We start from the raw sequence: 18,315 nt of genomic DNA, 5'->3' as shown, positions 1-18,315 counted from the left end.
CCTGTGTTAGCTATGCACACTAACTCCCCCACACCTGGGGACACACAAAAATACCCTTCCCCTGGTGGGGAGAGGTGTCCTTTCTCCGGGGCTCAGATTCACACACGTTTATCGGGAGAATCCGGACCACTTCCCAGGAGCTTGGGTTGGGCGCAGGGGCGTCCGAGAACTGTGGGTCCACTCCGCCCCGCCCCCGCACGGCCCATCCGCCCCGCCCCGCCCCGCCGGCCCAGTGCCCAGCCACTGCTCCCCAGCCGGCCCTTCCGCCTCACTCAGCCGTGCAGCAGAGCGGGCCGAGCGCGGACCATGGACCGCACAGCAGCGGGCAAGGAGTTCGCCCTGGTAAGGGGACCTGGGGTCCCAGGATCCTACATCCCTGGCGACCCCAGGATCCAGAAACTCCATGCTCCCAACCGTACCCTTGAACTCTCTCCACAAATTAGGCTCCTTTGAACAGCCTGGGGGGTTCCTACCTGGGGCCTCTGGGCCCCTGACCCAGTGAAATGGCTGGTTCCTTTTCGCGGGGAGTCTCTGAAAGCATCTATGGGAGAGATCATAGACAGACTCCTCGAGACTGGACGCCAAAGTGCCAGCCCATCCTTCCAAGGACCAGAGAGGAGGGTACCCGCGGCGCCGAGGGATTTCCCTGAGCCTGGGCCGGGAAGGGAGGATGAAACTAGAGGGCCCAGGCTTGAGTCCACTGGAGAGGTGGGCAGTGGTCCCGGGACCCTTCCCTCTGCCGCGCCCTGAGCCCGCCTCCGTGTCCAGGCGCAGCTGCAGGACTGGGGAGAGGAGACCGAGGACGGCGCGGTGTACAGTGTCTCCCTGCGGCGGCAGCACAGTCAGCGTTCGAGTCCGGGGACAGGGCCCCAGGGCACCCAGGTGAGGAAGGGGTAGGAGGCTGGGGCGGGGCGGAAGGCGACCAGGTGAGGCGGGGCTGAATGGAGGGGCGGGACTGGGGCCCGAAAGAGGGGCGGGGCTTAGAGGCGACCTGGTAAGGATGGAGTGGGGTTTAGGGGCGGCCAGGTGAGTGGGGTAGATAAGGAGGCGGGGCCAGGTGAGACCGCGGTGCTCAGCGGGACCTGGGGACTGAACTGGATGGCTGGGCTTAGGTAAGCCAGGTTTAGTGGGGCGGAGCTGGAAAGGGAGGAGGGGTCTTTAGAAGCCGCCGGGCGAGGGCAAGGTGGGGCTAAGAGCTCGGGAACGCGCCAGTGAAGCGAGGCGGGAGAGCCGAGAGCAGCCTGGGGGTAGGGATGGGGGTGGGGCTTTGGGGGGTGGGGGCGACCGGTGAATAGAGCAGAGGGCGGGCGTAGCCTGGGCGGTAGAGGCTGTTCTGGGCGGGCTTCGGGTGTCGTTTATGCACGGTACATAATAATGAACTAAGGGAGCGGGGTAGCCAGAAATAGTCAGGTGCAAAAGCGGTGCTCCCCAAAGACACATGGGAGATGGGTGCCGGGGCCCATTCCTCTGTGTCTCATTGCGGTCCCCCTGGCCCGCAGGCCCCCAGCCCCGCGGCCGACACCTTCCTTCATTACCGCACCAGCAAGGTGCGGGCGCTGAGGGCGGCGCGGCTGGAGCGGCTAGTGCGGGAGTTGGTGTCGGGAGACCCCGAGCAGGACCCAGGCTTCGTGCCTGCCTTCCTGGCCACCCACAGGGCCTTCGTGCCTACTGACCGTGTGCTGGGCCTCCTCCTGCCGCCACCGGCGCCGCCACTCCCGCCCGGGTCAGTACCAACGGGAGATTCTCCAGTGCCCACCCCAGACTCTCGCCTGGATGCTCGATCTACTCTCTCCGGAGCCCTCCCCCTCCCCCTCCCCCCAGAATCCTCTCCAGCCCTTCCCTTCTTCACCTGATGTGGGTGTGGGGGTGTCTTTCCAGGGTAAAAATCAAGAAAACAGAAGGAAGAGATCTGACTTTCAACAAGAACTTGAGGTTTGCCTCCAACAGGGTGGGGGCGGGGGGGGGGCGGAGGGCAGAGGTCAAAGATCGGATCTGAAATGTAGGAGCTCCCGAGTCTGGAACTGTGGGATGGGCTCTGAGGTCCCACCCCTCTTGGCCAGGGCTGTGGTGTCGGTGCTGGGCTCATGGCTGCGGGACCACCCTCAGGATTTCTGGGATCCCCCTGCCCACTCGGACCTAGGCAGTGTTTGCAGCTTTCTGGGCTGGGCAGCTCCATCAGGGGCTGAGGCCCGGGAGGCCGAAAAGCTGCTAGGAGATTTCCTGAAGGAGGCTGAGGCAGAGCAGGAGGAAGAGGAGCAGTCCCAGACACAGGCAGGTGAGCGGACTGGGGGTGTGATAGTGTCCTGAGCAGGCATTCTCCCTCCCCCAGGGATATTCTCCCCTCTGGAAGATCTACAGATCTTGGGCAAGGTCCTTAGCCCTGTCTGAGCCTCAGTTTCCCCACCCATAAAATGAGAATAATAACCCAGTATTGTCATTTATCCCTCACCTCCCCCACCCAACACATGACAACTATAAAGATGTTCCATCATGGGGTCAGGATATCTTGTGTTTTGGGCTACAAATCATCCTATTGCTACTTGCCTTAGGAGCCACAGAGACCTAGGTTCAAATCCCAGTTCTGCCATTTGCTGACTGTGCTACCTTGAATAAGTCACTTCACCTCTCTGAGCCTGTTTCCTGGGGGCAATGACAGTACTTACCACATTGGCTTCGTTCATTCAACAAATAAACTGTTGATAGGAGCTCCCTGTTCCCTGGGGAAGACAATTGGTGGACAAGTAAATAAGTAATGAGGGCTTTGCAGGCAGATTCTTTACTATCTGAGCCACCAGGGAAACCCAATGAAGGCTTGGCAAATAGTATTATTTTCATTATTGTTGGATGTCAGCAAACTATCTGGCCTTTAATAGAAAAGTTTGCCAAGAATTTCCTGGAGGTCCAGTGGTTAATACATTGCACTCGTGTGCAAGGATGCAGGTTCAATTCCTCGTCAGGGAACTAAGATCCCACATGCTGAGCTTGCCAACCTCTGTTGTAGAGAGCTTTGGAAGGAAGGAAAAATATCCACATACTTCATTCAAACCTTTGTTCAACTGTCGCCTGCTCAGATGTGCATTCTCAGATCTCCTCCCAACAGATACAGCCTCCCACTCTGAGTCCTTTTACCTGCCTTATTTTTCTTCATAGCATCCATTTGTCGTGTCCCAACTCTGTCCCCAGAGTCAGTTACAAGATGGGTTTATTTATTGAATAATTGCATCCTGCTTATAAAATATCATCTTTCACCCGTCTGTGTTTGATCTGATCCCTATCACAAAAGCTTAATAACCTTAATCCATTCTTTAATCTTCAGACTAATCTGGCCACATTTCTCTCTGCTTTACAAAGTAGCAGCCACTTCTCTCCCCTAGAGACAAAGTCTCAGCTATTTAAATATGTTTTATCCCTTCGGCTTCTCTCTTGGTTACTAAATATCTTTCTTCCTTTGCCTTCAAGATTTCTCCAGCTTATTCCAAGTCATCCAAGCTGCACAGACTAGTGAGGTAGCTACTAGCCCCATGCGGCTATTGAAATTGAAGTTAATTAACATTAAATAAAAATTAGAATCAGTTCCTTGGTCACACTAGCCACATTTCTAGTGATCAGTAACCACATCGGGCAGCACAGATAGAAAATATTTTCACTGCTGCAAAAAATTCTATTGAAAAGGCTAGCCTAAACTGTGAGTATTTGAGGTCAGAGAAGAAAAATGAACATTTATTGAATCCCAACTGTATGCCAGGCTCTGGGAACTTTAACATGTTTATTTGGGGGTTACTTTTTACCATGATTTCAAACACATACAGAAATAGAGAGTAGTGTAAAGAACACTCACACACCCCTCACTTATTTTCAACAATTATCAATTTAAAAATATTTATTTATTTGGCTGCACAGGGTCTTAGTTGTGGCACGCAGAATCTTCAGTCTTCCTCGGGGCATGCAAAATACTTAGTTGTGTCAGATGAACACTTAGTTGAGGCATGTAGGATCTTGTTCTGTGACCAGAAATCGAACACAGACCCCTGCATTGAGAGTGCAGAATCTTAGTCATTGGACCACCGGGGAAGTCCCTCCTATGCTCACTTTAAAACTAATATTTTGCAATACCACCTGTCCAAATATGAAATGAACAACAGGTAATTAACTGAACTTAAAAATAATAATACATTGCAACAGTAATAGGAAGGAGAAAGAAGACAAAAGCAATTTACACAGCAATGTTGGTATGTCAGTGTCTGGGCATGCCTCGCTAGAAGACATAATGGATTGACCAGTGCCTTCACCTGCCATAGCACCACAGTGAGTATGGAAACCACAGACTAATGCAGGGGAGTGTACCAACGACAAAGATGCCATAGCACAGATGTTCGTGACATCGATTTCCAAAATGGTGAACACTTGCAATTTCCATATAAAACAAAGTCCAGGCTCTCACAGTCCTTGCATTCCTGGAGCCAAAATGATTAGTGTTTATGAGCAAGACTGGGCTTCCCAGGAGGCTCGATAGTAAAGAATCCGTTTGCCAGTTCAGGAAACACAGGTTCAATCCCTGGGTTGGGAAGATCCCCTGGAGAAGGAAATGGCAACCCACTCCAATATTCTTGCCTGGGAAATCCCATGGGCAAAAGGAGCCTGGCAGGCTATGGCCCACGGGGTTACAGAAGAGTTGGACACGACTGAGTGACTAAATAGCAACATGAGCAAGATAGTTGGGTTCTAGGTGCAGATTATTGTAAGCAGGTTTTTTAAGGACACAAATTTGGAGGCTGGGTGTTAAACGATTCTTCACTATGCATGTCTGGATTTCCAAAGTGTCCCCTAGGGGGCGCCACCATTGACCACCCCCCCACCCCGCCCCCCGACCTTGAGAAAAATAATTTATATTTATTGAGTACTTTATAGGAGTCTGGTATGTGTGATCTCATTTGATTTTTTTGATCCATACTTTTGATGAATTAATAATGAATTAATGTTTTCACACTTGGACACTTTGAAAAAATTAAGCCAGATGAGGAAACCAAGGCACAGAGAGGTTAAAAATTTGTTTTAATTCACACAGCTAGGCCAGTGGATCAATTTGGATTCGAACTTGGGACATTAAGACAATGTCTTAACCTTCCCTTAACCACATGGTTGGGCTTCCCTGGTGGCTCAGTGGTAAAGACTGCCTGCCAATGCAGGAGATGTAGGACACAAGGGTTCGATCCCTGGGTGGGGAAGATCTCCTGAAGAAGGGAATGGCTGCCCACTCTAGTATTCTTGCCTGGAGAATCCCGTGGACAGAGGAGCTTGGTGGCCTACAGTCGGACTGAGCGTTGAAGCTCACCTAGTCAATGCTCCCTCAGGACCCCCTGGGACTGCCCAGATCCTCTGCCCAGACTCCCCGGTGGGCTGCCTGGAAAACGAGGAGGGCCTCGTGTGGGAAGGCCCTGAGCTTCTGGACTTCAGTGTAGATGATGTGGCGGAGCAGCTGACCCTGATGGACGTGGTGAGTATCAGAGCCGGCCCGCGCGGGCAGGGGCTGGGATAGGGGACGGGTATCGGGTTGGGGAGGGAGGAGGAGTTGGGGGAGATCCCTCTGAGCTCAGATTCCACCCTCCTCCACCCCCTGCTCAGGAGCTCTTCTCGCGCCTGCGGCCCTTCGAGTGCCTGGGCTCCGTGTGGTCGCAGCGGGACCGGCCGGGGGCCGCAAGCATCGCCCCCACTGTGCGCGCCACCGTGACCCAGTTCAACACAGTGACCGGCTGCGTGCTGGGCTCAGTGCTGGGGGAACCGGGCCTTGCCGCCCCGCAGAGGGCGCAGCGGCTGGAGAAGTGGATCCGCATAGCTCAGGTGCGTCTCTGGCGGGAGAGTAGGGGCAAGACATGCGCGAAGCCGAGGCTCAGTGAGAGAGGCTGGGGGCAGGCGGAAGGCCAAGGACGGGTCTCTGGAAAAGCGGAGGGTTGAGGCTGGGAGGTGCCTAAGGGAAAGTCCAGCACGTGGCCTTGAGCCGCAGAGGGTTCAGTTCAGTCGCTCAGTCGTGTCCGACTCTTTGCGACCCCATGGAATGCAGCACGCCAGGCCTCCCTGTCCATCACCAACTCCCTAAGCTGCTTATCTCATCTTCTGTGGTCTGGTCCCCTTCTCCTCCCGTCTTCAATCTTTCTCAGCACCAGGGTCTTTTCTAATGAGTCAGGTTCTTCGCATCAGGTGGCCAAAATATTGTAGCTTCAGCGTCAGTCCTTCCAATGAATTCAGGACTGATTTCCTTTAGGACTGACTGGTTTGACCTCCTCGAAGGCCAAGGAGTGGCCGAGAGTACTCCGTGCTGGTTAAGGAATAATACGGGTGGGATGATGGGTTTCCATTGTAGCTCAGTTTTATGGGCTTTATTGTAGCTCAATCTGCCTGCAGTGCAGGAGACCCTGGCTTGGCTCCTGGGTCAGGAAAATACCCTGGAGAAGAAAACGGCAATCCACTCCAGTATTCTTGCCTGGAGAACTCCCATGGATAGAGGAGCCTGGCAGGCTACAGTCCATGGGGTCACAAAGAGTCAGACAGGAGTGAGCAACTAAACCACCACCACAAGGATGGGATGGGTGTACTGTGGAAGGAATAGGCTTGGTACCAAGCCAAGAAAAGGAGGTGGAGGTCTTGAAAGAGCCCAGTGGAGGTGGGGCAGGAGCCTCTGGGTAGAGAGGAAGAGTAGCACTGGGGCCCAGCAAAGGGAGTGGGGGCGAGGCAAGGCAAGGGGACCAGAGGTTGACACCTGGAGTGAGACTTAGGTTGAGGATGAGCAGTCTGGAACTAGGAGATGCTATAGGTCCATCTAGGGCCCAGGGAGAAGTAAGGAGTGGGGACACGGAAAGCCAAGGTCAGACAAAGGGTACGGAGAGGTAGGTCGGGGAAGAGGCCGAATCCGGGTAGCTTGTCAGATGTGGGGTGAGATGTAAGGGTTTGACCTGGGGTCACAAGTCACGGGATCAAAGGTGGATCATACTTGGGGATCAGGCAGGTTTGAGGTGTGACCAGCACCCCATCCACCCCGCCCCCCAGCGCTGCCGGGAACTGCGGAACTTCTCCTCCCTGCGCGCCATCCTGTCCGCCCTGCAGTCTAACCCCATCTACAGGCTGAAGCGCAGCTGGGGCGCCGTGAGCCGGTGACCAGGGCCTGGGGGTGGGGGCGCTGGGGCGGGACCTCTCGCCCACCGCATCCCCGCTCTGACTCTTCCCACGGCCACCCGTGACTCCTCTCCTGTCCCCCCCAGGGAACCATTATCCACTTTCAGGAAACTTGCCCAGATTTTCTCCGATGAGAACAACCATCTGAGCAGCAGAGAGATTCTCTCCCAGGTACGGGTGGGTGAGGCCCCGCAGATCCCAGGCCCAGGAAGGGGCCATTGCTTGTCATTGTCGTAACACTCAGCGTCCTTTCCCATGCCTCTCGAGCATGGCCTCCTCCTGTTTGTAGGCAGCCCTGTGTTTTTGCTGCTTCTGTTGCCCTCATCAGAGCTCACACTTGATGGCTGCCTTAGTTACTCATTCAGCAAATACCAGAAGCTACAGTGAGAAGGTCACTGAAGGTCAGAGTCACGGCAAAGAGTGAAAAAAAAATTGTGCTAAGGACTTGACTTTGATAAGCAAAACAAAACAAACAAAAAAAGTGTGCCAACGAGTCTGACTTACTGCAGGCAAGATTTAGGTTCTGACTGCAATTAGGTGCTGGTTCTTGGGGGTGAATCCAGAATAGAGACTTCCCTGGTGGTCCAGTGGTTAAGACTCTGAGTTCCTGATGCAGGGGACATGGGTTCGATTCCTGGTCGGGGAACTAAGATCGCACATACTGCAGCACAGTCAAAAACTGCAGAATAGATGGCACTGGAAGTCTGTTCTTCTGCCAAGAACGTTCTTCCCACCCTCTGCAGGTGTCTCCCCCAGTGTCCCCACCTCTGAGAGGCCCTCCCTATAGCCCCCACAGCTCCACTCTAGCCCCATTGCCCTTATCTCTGCCTGTCCTTAGATTACACATCTAACTTGGTTGTTGCTGTTTCGCCATGGCTGATGTCTGCTCTATGAAATTTTGTCAGAAATTTTGTCTGTTTTGTTCACTGCTGCCTCCCCAGCACTCCAAACAGTGCCTGGCCCAGAGTAGCTGATCAGTAAATAAAGTGAACAAATGTCTCAAATAAAGATGCGAGCTCAAGGAACTCTGCATTAAGCACATAGCGTGTGCCAGGCAGTTGCCAGGAGGCTCAGCCACAAAGACACAAACACACTTTCCTCCCCTTGGAGGGCTTCAGGCCCCCGATGGGGACACACACAATTAATTGCCCCAGCAACCATATCACTAATTACCAGGCAGAACAATGCTGTGAAGGCAAAGTTCAGGGCATTGCTTGGGAGGGGTCGCCAGGTACAAGGATTCTCACCTGTGTTATAGGCCAGCCTTGGGGTCCACGGCATCCACAAGCCCCATCTCTCATCATCCGCTGTGGGGCGTGCCTCCTGCTGCTTATCTGCTCTCTCCTCCTCCCCCCTGTTCACTTTCCCTTGGGTATGGCTGTCCTGGAGGTATCTTCCCTGAGGGAGGGGTCAAAGAGACCCTAGGACTACTCAGCGCTTCTCCTCCCCCTCAGTTAGTTCAGTCACTCAGTCATGTTCAACTCTTTGCGACCCCATGGACTGCAACATGCCAGGCTTCCCTGTCCATCACCAACTCCCAGAGCCTGCTCAAACTCATGTCCATCGAGTCAGTGATGCCATCCAACCATCTCATCCTCTGTCGTCCCCTTCTCCTCCTACCTTCCCCAGCACCAGGGTCTTTTCTAATGAGTCAGTTCTTAGCATCAGGTGGCCAAAGTATTGGAGCTTCAGCTTCAGCATCAGTCCTTCCAGTGAATATTCAGGACTAATTTACTTTAGGATTGACTGGTTTGATCTCCCTGCAGTCCAAGGGACTCTCAAGAGTCTTTTCTAACACCACAGTTAAAAAGCACCAGTTCTTTGGTGCTCAGCTTTCTTTATGGGCCAACTCTCACATCCATACATGACTACTGGAAAAACCACAGCTTTGGCTAGATGGACCTTTGTTGGAAAAGTAATGTCTCTGCTTTTTAATATGCTGTCTAGGTTTGTCATAGCTTTTCTTCCAAGGAGCGAGCATCTTTTCATTTCATGGCTGCAGTCACCATCTGCAGTGATTTTAGAACCTAAGAAAATAAAGTCTCTCACTGTTTCCAGGAGGCAACTCAGGGGCCCCAAGAGGAGGATGCCCCTGCAGGAAGCCCGTCCTCGGTGAGTGATGTGGTTTGAGATGAGAGACAAGTGGGATGCTGGGGCAGGGGGTGGAGCCTGATGGGGTCACTGATGCCTGAGAGTGACTGGAGCTCTGGGGGCCACAGAAACTGCCCCCAGGCCCCATCCCCTACCTTGGCACCTTTCTCACGGACCTGGTAATGCTGGATACCGCCCTGCCGGATATGCTGAAGGTCTGAGCCCTGACTCTTGACTCCTTACCCTCAGCACAGTGGGCCTCCTGACCTCTCACCCTTGACCTTGCCCATGCTCCCTGACCCCAGCTCCCTTAGTGCATGGGGTTCCTGATATCCCAGCTCCTGACCTTAATCCTCGAACCCTGACCTTGGAGTCTGAACTGTCTCCAGTTCAGACAAAGTTTGTCCCCAGGGGGATCTCATCAACTTTGAGAAGAGGAGGAAGGTAAGGGGGAGCTGTGGTGGGCAGGGGTGGAGGCAGGGAGGGGGTCCAGGGTTGGGGCAGAGCATGGGCAGAGGTCTCAGAGGCCGCCCCCTCAGGAGTGGGAGATCCTGGCCCGCATCCAGCAGCTGCAGAGACGCTGTCAGAGCTACTGCCTGAGCCCCCGCCCGCCCATCCTGGCCGCCCTGCGTGCCCAGCACAAGCTCAGCGAGGAGCAGAGGTGACAACTTGTGGCCTGGTCTGACAGCGCCTCCCCAACCCTGCCACTGATCCTGGATGACACCCCGGATCCGCACACCCCATGCACCTCCCCAGCTCCCCAGATCCCCTCCTGAGCCTTCACCTCACCCCCCGCCAGCCTGTCACCTGACATTGTCTCCAGCCCAGTCGAGGGCCCCAGTTGCCCTCTGACCCCAAACTTTGACCTCATCTGACTTTCTTTTCTTTCTTTTCTATGTTTTTGAAAAGTAACTTTCTTTACTTTTGGCTGCTCGGGCTTTTCTGCAGCTGCAGCGAGTGTGGTCACCCGCTGTTTCTGGTGCACTGTGTTCTCACTGTAACGGCTTCTTTTGCTGTGGAGCATGGGCTCTAGGCACACGGGCTTCGGTAGTTGTGGCTCCTGGACTCTAGAGCACAGGGTCAGTCGTTGTGATGCCTGGGCTTAGTTGTGCCACAGCCTGTGGGATCTTCCCAGATCGAGGATGGAACCAGTATCTCCTGCATTGGCAGGCAGATTCTTTACCACTGAGCCACCAGGGAAGCCCTCATCTGACTTTTGGACTTCAGCATTTAATGTGTAGCTAGCTGTTCAACTCACCATCCTATCTTTTCTCTTCCCCACCTCTGGCCCTATATGACCCATGACCCACCTCTGACTCTCTGAGCCCAATCATTGACCCCCAGTTCTGAGTAACTGACTCCAACTTTGACATATATCTGACTTATGACCCCCATTCAGTTGACCCCAATTCAACTGTACCAACTCATTCTATTGAATCCATGACCCTAATCATTGACCCCAGTGATTATCTGACCTTGAACTCTATCCTTGACCCAATCTGACTCCTCAGTCCCACTCTATGAATCCCTGTGTGTCCTGCTAATCAAGCCATCTCATCTAATCACTGATAAGACCCTGAAACTGTAATACCCACATTTATTACCCTGATCTTGACATTGGGTGCCTAATTCCTGGCTGTACCCTCCTTCTACCCCCACACACACCCAACACCCAGCTCCTAACTGAACCTAATTCACTCACTTCTCAACCCACCCATCCATCTACATCTTGACCCCTCAGCTATCGCATCTCCCGGGTCATTGAGCCACCAGCCTCCTCCTGCCCCAGCTCCCCACGCATCCGACGGCAAATCAGCCTGACCAAGCGCCTCAGTGCGTGAGTTGCAGGGAGTATGTGGTGGGTGACGTGGGCAGGGATGGGATCTGCTCCCGGGTCTGGGTTTGATCTTCGCGTCATCCTGTTCCCTATTTTCAGGAAGCTGTCCCGGGAGAGAGTTTCATCCCCTGGTGGAAGTCCTGGGGATCCCTCATCCTCCACCTCAAGGTGAGCATCCCATCTGATGAAGAGACTGGAGAGGGGTCAGAGTTCAGGCCAGCCACCCCACTTCAGACTCTGTGTCTCCCCCAGTCTGTCCCCAGCATCCCCTCCATCCAGTCCTAGAACCAAGGACCCTCCTACAGGCAGTCCTCCAGCCTCTCCAGGGCCCCAGAGCCCCAGCACCAAGGTACCAAGACTATGTGTACACGTGGGACTGCAGGCACCCAGGGCTGGTGTGTGTGTGTGTGTGTGTGTGTGTGTGTGTGTGTGTGTGTGCGCACACACACAGGATTTCACAGCCAGGTATGTGCACAGGAGACCATGAACACAGTTGACTCAGCACTCTGAGCATATGTCTGGGAAACTGCATGCATCTCCACGGACCCACTTAAAGGACTGTCCATCACTTATGCTCAGATCTGGACAAGAGCTTCCACTTACCCACAAGGCACTCTGGGTTGCAGTCACTACTTTTGTAAGGATATGTGTTTTCCCAGGAATGGGCTTCCCTGGTGGCTCAGCAGTAAAGAACCCACTTGCGATGCAGGAAATACATATTCAGTTCCTGGGTCAGGAAGGTCCCCTGGAGAAGGGCATGGCGACCCACTCCAGTCTTCTTGCCTGGAACATCCCATGGACAGAGGAGCCTGGTGGGCTGTAGTCCATAGGGTTGCAAAGAATTGGACACGACTTAGCACAAACATAGGAGTTTGCATAGCTGGAGGGAAAATGCTGGCATGAATAGCCATAGTATCCATGGGCCCTGTGCAGAGCATTTCGTGTTCATGGGCTTGTGCCCATCCAACAAGTGTGAGCAAATGTGGGCACTCGCTGCTCTCAGGTTACACTGGGTTTCTTGTGTGTGAACACGAGTCACGTGTCAATTTCTATAACAGCATAAAGGTCTGTATGTGATGGGATGGCATAGATGCGGGCATCTATGGGATGGGATGGCATAGATACCCTAATTGCACGTCCCCAGGCTCAGGGTACGCAGGACAATGTGTTGAATACAATGAGGGGCGGGGACCCTCATGCTCTCCCTTCTCAGCACCCAACCCCGCTCTCCACAGCTGCCCCTGAGCCCAGACCTGCCAGGCCCCTGGCCCCTGGCCCTGCCCTTGAGTGGCCCTCATATCTCCCTCTCTGGGCAGCAGGGCTCAGAGGCCCGCGTCATCCGGGTCAGCATCGACAACGACCACGGTAATCTGTATCGGAGCATCTTGGTGAGGAGCTGAGCCTGAGACCTGCTGGGGACAGCCCTGCCCTTGGGGCTTGGGTGGTCATCCCTTACCTGCCAGCCTCTCTTTGCAGCTCACTAGTCAGGACAAGGCCCCCAGCGTGGTCCAGCGAGCCTTGGAAAAACACAATGTGGCCCAGCCCTTGGTCCGGGACTATCAGCTCTTCCAAGTCCTTCCTGGGGACAGGGGTGAGCAAGGACAGCTTGGAGCCTGGGCTAAGGGGCAGTTGGCTGGGGAGGATGGTAGGCTGACCAGGGTGGTTCTGGAACAGAGTAGGGGTGAGATGCAACAGGGTGGGGTTAAGAGGCAGAAAAATATTGATGCCTCCCTTAGGTGGGATCATGAGGTTGCCCTAGCTCAGTGTGAGGGAAGGGGGCACCAAAAGTGTCTTCCTAGGATTTATGGGGAAATGAGATTGTTGGGGAACCAGTGGGAGAGGGAATGTAGAAGGTCATCTGGGCTTCGATCTGTAGAATTGTGAGGTTGTTTGGGCTCAACCTCGTGGAGCACAAGACTGAAGGGAGGGTCTGGGCTTGGATCTGAGGCGAAATGAGTTTGTCCAAGTTTGATATGGGGACTCTGAAGTTACTTGAACTTGGCGTGGGAGAGGGCCACGTGGTACTGAAATTCACGGTAGGAAACGAGATTGTTCAATGTAAAGTGAGTAGAAAGTTGTCTACTTTTAAAGAGAGGTAACAGGGAACTATATTGAATATCCTGTGACAAACCTTAATTGAAAAGAGTATGTAAAAGCATATATGCGGGCTTCCGTGGTGACTGAGATGGTAAAGAATCTGCCTCAGTGAAAGAGACCAAGGTTCAGTCTGGGTTGGGAAGATCCCCTGGAGAAGGGCATGGCAACCCACTCCAGTATTCTTGCTTGGAGAATTCCATGGACAGAGGAGCCTGGCAGGCTACAGTCCGCAGGGCTGCAACACCACTAAGCAACTGACAGTTTCACTTTCTTCACATAGATATATATGTATGAATAACTAAGTCACCTTGCCGTACAGGAGAAATTAACAACACATTGTAAATCGACTTCACTTCAATTAAACGTTTTAAGAAATGAAAAAAATACATATAAAGGAGGGAGAGGCAAGACACTGACATGCTAGGGAATTCCCTGGCAGTCCAGTGATTAGGACTCCACACTTCCACTGCTAGGGGCCTGGGTTCGATCCCTGGTTGGGGAACTAAGATCCTGCAAGCTGTGTGGCGCAGCCAAAAGAAAAAAAAATGACTGACATGCTAAAGGGATACATGAGGTTGTTCACATGACAAGTGTGAGGGTTGTACAGGCTGGAAGTGGGAAGTCAGAAGTTGTCCTAGTTTATGGTGAGAGCAGCGTGAACTTGGCTGGGGGTCGGCAGCAGGGGAGAGGGTGGGGTGAGCAGGAAGCTGATCGCGGTGGGAGGCCTGACTTTGCTCAAGCTTCCAGTGCAGGTTGTCTAGACTCCAGGGGAAATAGGAGGAGGTTGCCCAGGTTCACAGTGGGGGAGACATGAGGTGGTGCAGGCTTGGAGTGGGGAGTTGTCTAGATTTCCAATGAGAGGGGAATGAGGTTGGCTTAGCACTGGCTGGAGGGGTCCAAGATTGTTCAGGTTGCGTGGTGAGTGGTAGAAGGCTCCCTATGTCCTTTGTGGGGGCAGTGCCAGGTTGTGTGAGCCTTTCACCATCTTCTCCATGCTTGGCCAGAGCTCCTGATTCCTGACAACGCCAACGTGTTCTATGCCATGAGTCCAGCTGCCCCTGGAGACTTCGTCCTGCGGCGGAAGGAGGGGGCCCAGCACACAACCTCAGTCTCCCTACCCCCTCCTCCAGGATATGGGCCTCATGGGCAGCAAGGGGTCTGGCTTCTATCACCAGGAGGCAGGGAGGGGCCTCCTCTGTGAAAAGCTCCAATTCCCCAGTAGAGGTCATTGTGCTCCATACCCTGTAACCGCCCCCCCGCCCCCATTTTATTGGACCTCACCTCTCTGACCCTCTTGGCACCAGATCCCTATTCCAAAGACACCAGCCCGTGGGGTGGCTGGTGGAGAGCTTCATCTTATAGAAAGGGGTGGGATGCCAGGGCTCAGACCCTCCCCCAGAGAAACCTTGTAACTATTGGAGACACTCCAAAAGTGGCAAAAATGGATGAAAACAGTGACCAGAGTTATAAAACAGGAGTCAGTCTTGTTTGTTCTGCGCCTATGCCCCAAGTCTACTCTTCATTAGGATAAAAATTTAAATAAGCAAAGAAGGGCTTCCCTGGTGGCTCAGTAGTAAAGAGCCCGCCTGCCCACATAGGAGACACGGGATCCATCCCTGGTCTGGGAAGATCCCACGTGCTGTAGAGCAACTAAGCCCATGTGCCACAACTACTGAGCGTGTGCTTTAGAGCCTGGGAACCCAACTGCTGAGCCCATGTGCTGCATCTCTGAAGTGTGCAAGCTCTAGAGCTACAGCAAGAGAAGCCACCACAATGAGAAAGCTGCGCGCTGCAGCTAAAGAGTAGCCCCCGCCTGCTGCCTAAAGAAAATCCTGTGCAGCAATGAAGACCCAGCACGTCCAAAAACAAATAAATAAAAATTTAAAAAGAAAAGACAAACTAAGAGCCCTCAGAAAGGGGTTGAGTGAGGCATGGCTCACACCAGCAGCGGGTGGGAGTGGGGTTCTGTCACACACAGGGTTCAGGACTCTGTCCCTCAACATTGCTGGGGTAATATAATTCTTTCCTGCTGTGTTTATGGGAGAGGGAAGAAATGAAATTCCATCAGGACTTGAGACAAATATCATCATGTGAAAAACAATCATAACAACAACAGCAACAACAACAATAATACCCAGTTATGAACTCCCACTCTGCTAGACATCAACTATGGGCTTTATATCTAACTGTATTAATAAGGGTTCTTGCTATTTCAAGTGATCGAAAACTCAATTCAAACAGGTGTGGGCAAAAAAATAGAAATGAATGCCCCTGTAATTGAAAAGTTCCATGGGGCCAGCTGCAGGCACTGTTGGATCCAGGGACTCAAAAGATGTCACCAGGACTTTTAACAGAGTCTCTTGCCTCTGATTTGCTCTGAGAATGAGACTGTCCATTGACTCCCGAAATCCAATAACCTTCTATGGTTACAGAAACACTGATTTTTCAACTGGCTACCCAGGGTAAAGACTGTATTTCCAGTCTCCCTTGCAGTGAAATGTGGTCATATGATCAAGTCTCAGCCAATGAGTTGTAAAGGGAAAGGATGTGGGTACATTCCAGGCTCTGCCCTTAAAGAGAAGGGGTATGTCCTCTCCTGCCTTTTTTTGCCTTGGGTTGATTAGAATGAAGATATGGAGTGGATCAGCTTGGACTGGGTGGTTTACACCATCTGAACAACTGAGCTGCAAACTGGAAGGATCATGGCCCTCTGAGACCACGGAGCAAACATACTGTATTGCTGCTACTCGAACTGTTACAAAAGAAAATAAATATCTATCTCAGGACTTCCCTGGTGCTCCAGCAGCTGAGACTTTGCACTCCCAGTGTTGGGGGCCTGACTTCCATCCCTGGTCAGGGAACTAGATGCCACATGCTGAACACCACAACTAAAGATTCTGTGAGCTGTGATTAAGACCTAACACAGCCAAATAAATACATATTCTTCTTAAATGCCCAGCTTATTTAAGCCATCAGTATTATTTGGGTCTCTGTTACACTAGCCAAAAAAGAAAAAAGTTAATAAATGAATATTGCCCCACTCCAAGGCAGGATCACCCTCATGGGGCAGTGCCATTGTTACACCCCACCAGGTCCACCTGCCATGCAAGGAAAATGCCTGGGACTTCCCTGGCAGTCCATTGGTTAAGAATTCCCCTTGCAATGCAGGGGACACGGGTTTGATCTCTGGTGAGGGAACTAAGATCCCATGTGTCTCAGAGCAACTAAGCCTGAATGCCACAACTAGAGAATCTGTACACTGCAACAAAAGATCCCACATGCTGCAGCTATGACCTAATGCAGCCAAATTAATTCATTTAAAAAAGCAATTGGATGTAAGTAGCAGGATTCTTAAATTGTTATTGTTGTTCAGTCACTAAGTCATGTCAGACTATTTGCAAACCCCATGGACTGCAGCACAATCTTCCCTGTCCTTCTTAAATTAGCTTAAGCAAATAATTGCTGTCCTTACTGAGCACTTACTGTGTGGCAGGCATGTTCTCATAACCTGATGTAATCTATTCATAATCCTCACATAAGCCTTGTGAGGGGGCATTATTATCATGCCCATTTTATACATGAAAAACCAAGACGAGCGACGGTTAAGTAGCTTATCTAAGGTTTCAGGGCAAGTGACACGTGGAATGCATCAGAACATATGCTCTTACCCAAGGAAACAGTTTACAGTTTCTGCCTCTCTCTCTCTCTCCCTCTCTCTCTCTCTCTCTCTCTCTCTCTCACACACACACACACACACACACACACACACACAAACACAATCCAAATGCCAATTTCCTGAGGAAGAGATTCTCATTGACTTGTTTTTTTTGTTTGTTTGTTTGTTCCTCAGTAAGGCATGTGGGATTTTAGTTCCCCTCAGTTCAGTTCCGTTGCTCAGTCGTGTCCGACTCTTTGCAGCCCTGTGAATTGCAGCATGCCACGCCTCCCTGTCCATCACCAACTCCCAGAGTCCACCCAAACTCATGTGCATCGAGTCGGTGATGCCATCCAGCCATCTCATCCTCTGTCATCCCCTTCTCCTCCTGCCCCCAATCCCTCCCAGCATCACGGTCTTTTCCAATGAGTCAACTCTTCGCATGAGGTGGCCAAAGTATTGGAGTTTCAGCCTCAGCATCAGTCCTTCCAATGAACACCCAGGACTGGTCTCCTTTAGGATGGACTGGTTGGATCTCCTTGCAGTCCAAGGGACTCAAGAGTCTTCTCCAACACCACACTTCAAAAGCACCAATTCTTCAGCACTCAGCTTTCTTCACAGTCCAACTTTCACATCCACATATGACCACTGGAAAAACCATAGCCTTGACTAGATGGACCTTTGTTGGCAAAGTAATATATCTGCTTTTCAATGTGCTATCTAGGTTGGTCATAACTTTCCTTCCAAGGAGTAAGCGTCTTTTAATTTCATGGCTGCAGTCACCATCTGCAGTGATTTTGGAGTCCCCCCAAATAAAGTCTGACACTGTTTCCACTGTTTCCCCATCTATTTCCCATGAAGTGATTGGGACCAGATGCCATGATCTTCATTTTCTGAATGTTGAGCTTTAAACCAACTTTTTCACTCTCCTCTTTCACTTTCATCAAGAGGCTTTTTAGTTCCTCTTCACTTTCTGCCATAAGGGTGGTGTCATCTGCATATCTGAGGATATTGATATTTCTCCCAGCAATCTTGATTCCAGCTTGTGCTTCTTCCAGTCCAGTGTTTCTCATGATGTACTCTGCGTAGAAGTTACATAACTAGAGACCAAATCCACGCCCCCTGCAGAGGCACAGAGTCCTAACCACTGGACAGCCAGGGAATCCCTCCACTTCTGTTTTTAAAAGTGCAGGAGGTTAAAAAAAAAAAAAAAAACAGGTGTAGGAGTACTCAGGAATAGCTCTCTCCAGTGGCTAACACAGGTCAGCTGTCTCCCTACACCTCTCAGGTTGGTTTTTCGCTTATCTTTTACTCCACAAATATTTCCTGACCTCCTATTGTATGCCAGGCTCTGTTGTAGGTGCTGGGGATATAGAAATGAACAAAACAGACTAATGAAGGTGGCGAATCAATAACAAAACATCAAATACATATTACATATTTATACGAAAAGTACAGGGAATGCAAA

General features: G+C 51.9%; 1 protein-coding gene across 5 annotated transcripts; it reads left to right on the top strand.

The window, feature by feature from the left end:
* The first annotated feature begins 274 nt into the window (after positions 1-274).
* RGL3 (ral guanine nucleotide dissociation stimulator like 3) lies at positions 275-14,664 on the top strand. Of its 5 annotated transcripts, XM_042249977.1 has the most exons (20): positions 275-342; positions 444-621; positions 769-882; positions 1,500-1,723; positions 1,879-1,932; positions 2,061-2,275; positions 5,352-5,494; positions 5,623-5,838; positions 7,042-7,145; positions 7,254-7,338; positions 9,226-9,279; positions 9,387-9,473; positions 9,670-9,702; positions 9,798-9,919; positions 11,000-11,095; positions 11,195-11,263; positions 11,348-11,444; positions 12,331-12,483; positions 12,572-12,686; positions 14,197-14,664. In XM_042249977.1, exons 2-20 carry the CDS (start codon positions 544-546, stop codon positions 14,391-14,393), a joined length of 2,256 nt encoding a protein of 751 aa, XP_042105911.1. In that variant the 5' UTR covers positions 275-342; positions 444-543; the 3' UTR covers positions 14,394-14,664. The 5 variants fall into 5 exon arrangements, with proteins under 5 accessions (XP_042105911.1, XP_027825494.2, XP_042105910.1 ...); XM_027969693.2 differs by lacking the exon at positions 444-621; XM_042249976.1 differs by lacking the exons at positions 444-621; positions 9,387-9,473.
* The last annotated feature ends 3,651 nt before the right edge of the window (positions 14,665-18,315 follow it).

This window comes from Ovis aries, chromosome 5, assembly GCF_016772045.2.
Source record: "Ovis aries strain OAR_USU_Benz2616 breed Rambouillet chromosome 5, ARS-UI_Ramb_v3.0, whole genome shotgun sequence".
Classification (NCBI taxonomy): Eukaryota; Metazoa; Chordata; class Mammalia; order Artiodactyla; family Bovidae; genus Ovis; species Ovis aries.
The sequence above is the reverse complement of the archived record's forward strand: the minus strand, read 5'-3'. Positions and strand labels throughout refer to the sequence as shown.

Bases quoted from the DNA above. Each gene is read 5' to 3' on its own strand.
- RGL3 (XM_042249977.1), top strand. From the start codon at position 544: ATGGGAGAGATCATAGACAGACTCCTCGAGACTGGACGCCAAAGTGCC. The intron at 622-768 runs GTACCCGCGGCG...CTCCGTGTCCAG, and splicing joins TCCAAGGACCAGAGAGGAGG to GCGCAGCTGCAGGACTGGGG. The intron at 2,276-5,351 runs GTGAGCGGACTG...ATGCTCCCTCAG, and splicing joins GCAGTCCCAGACACAGGCAG to GACCCCCTGGGACTGCCCAG.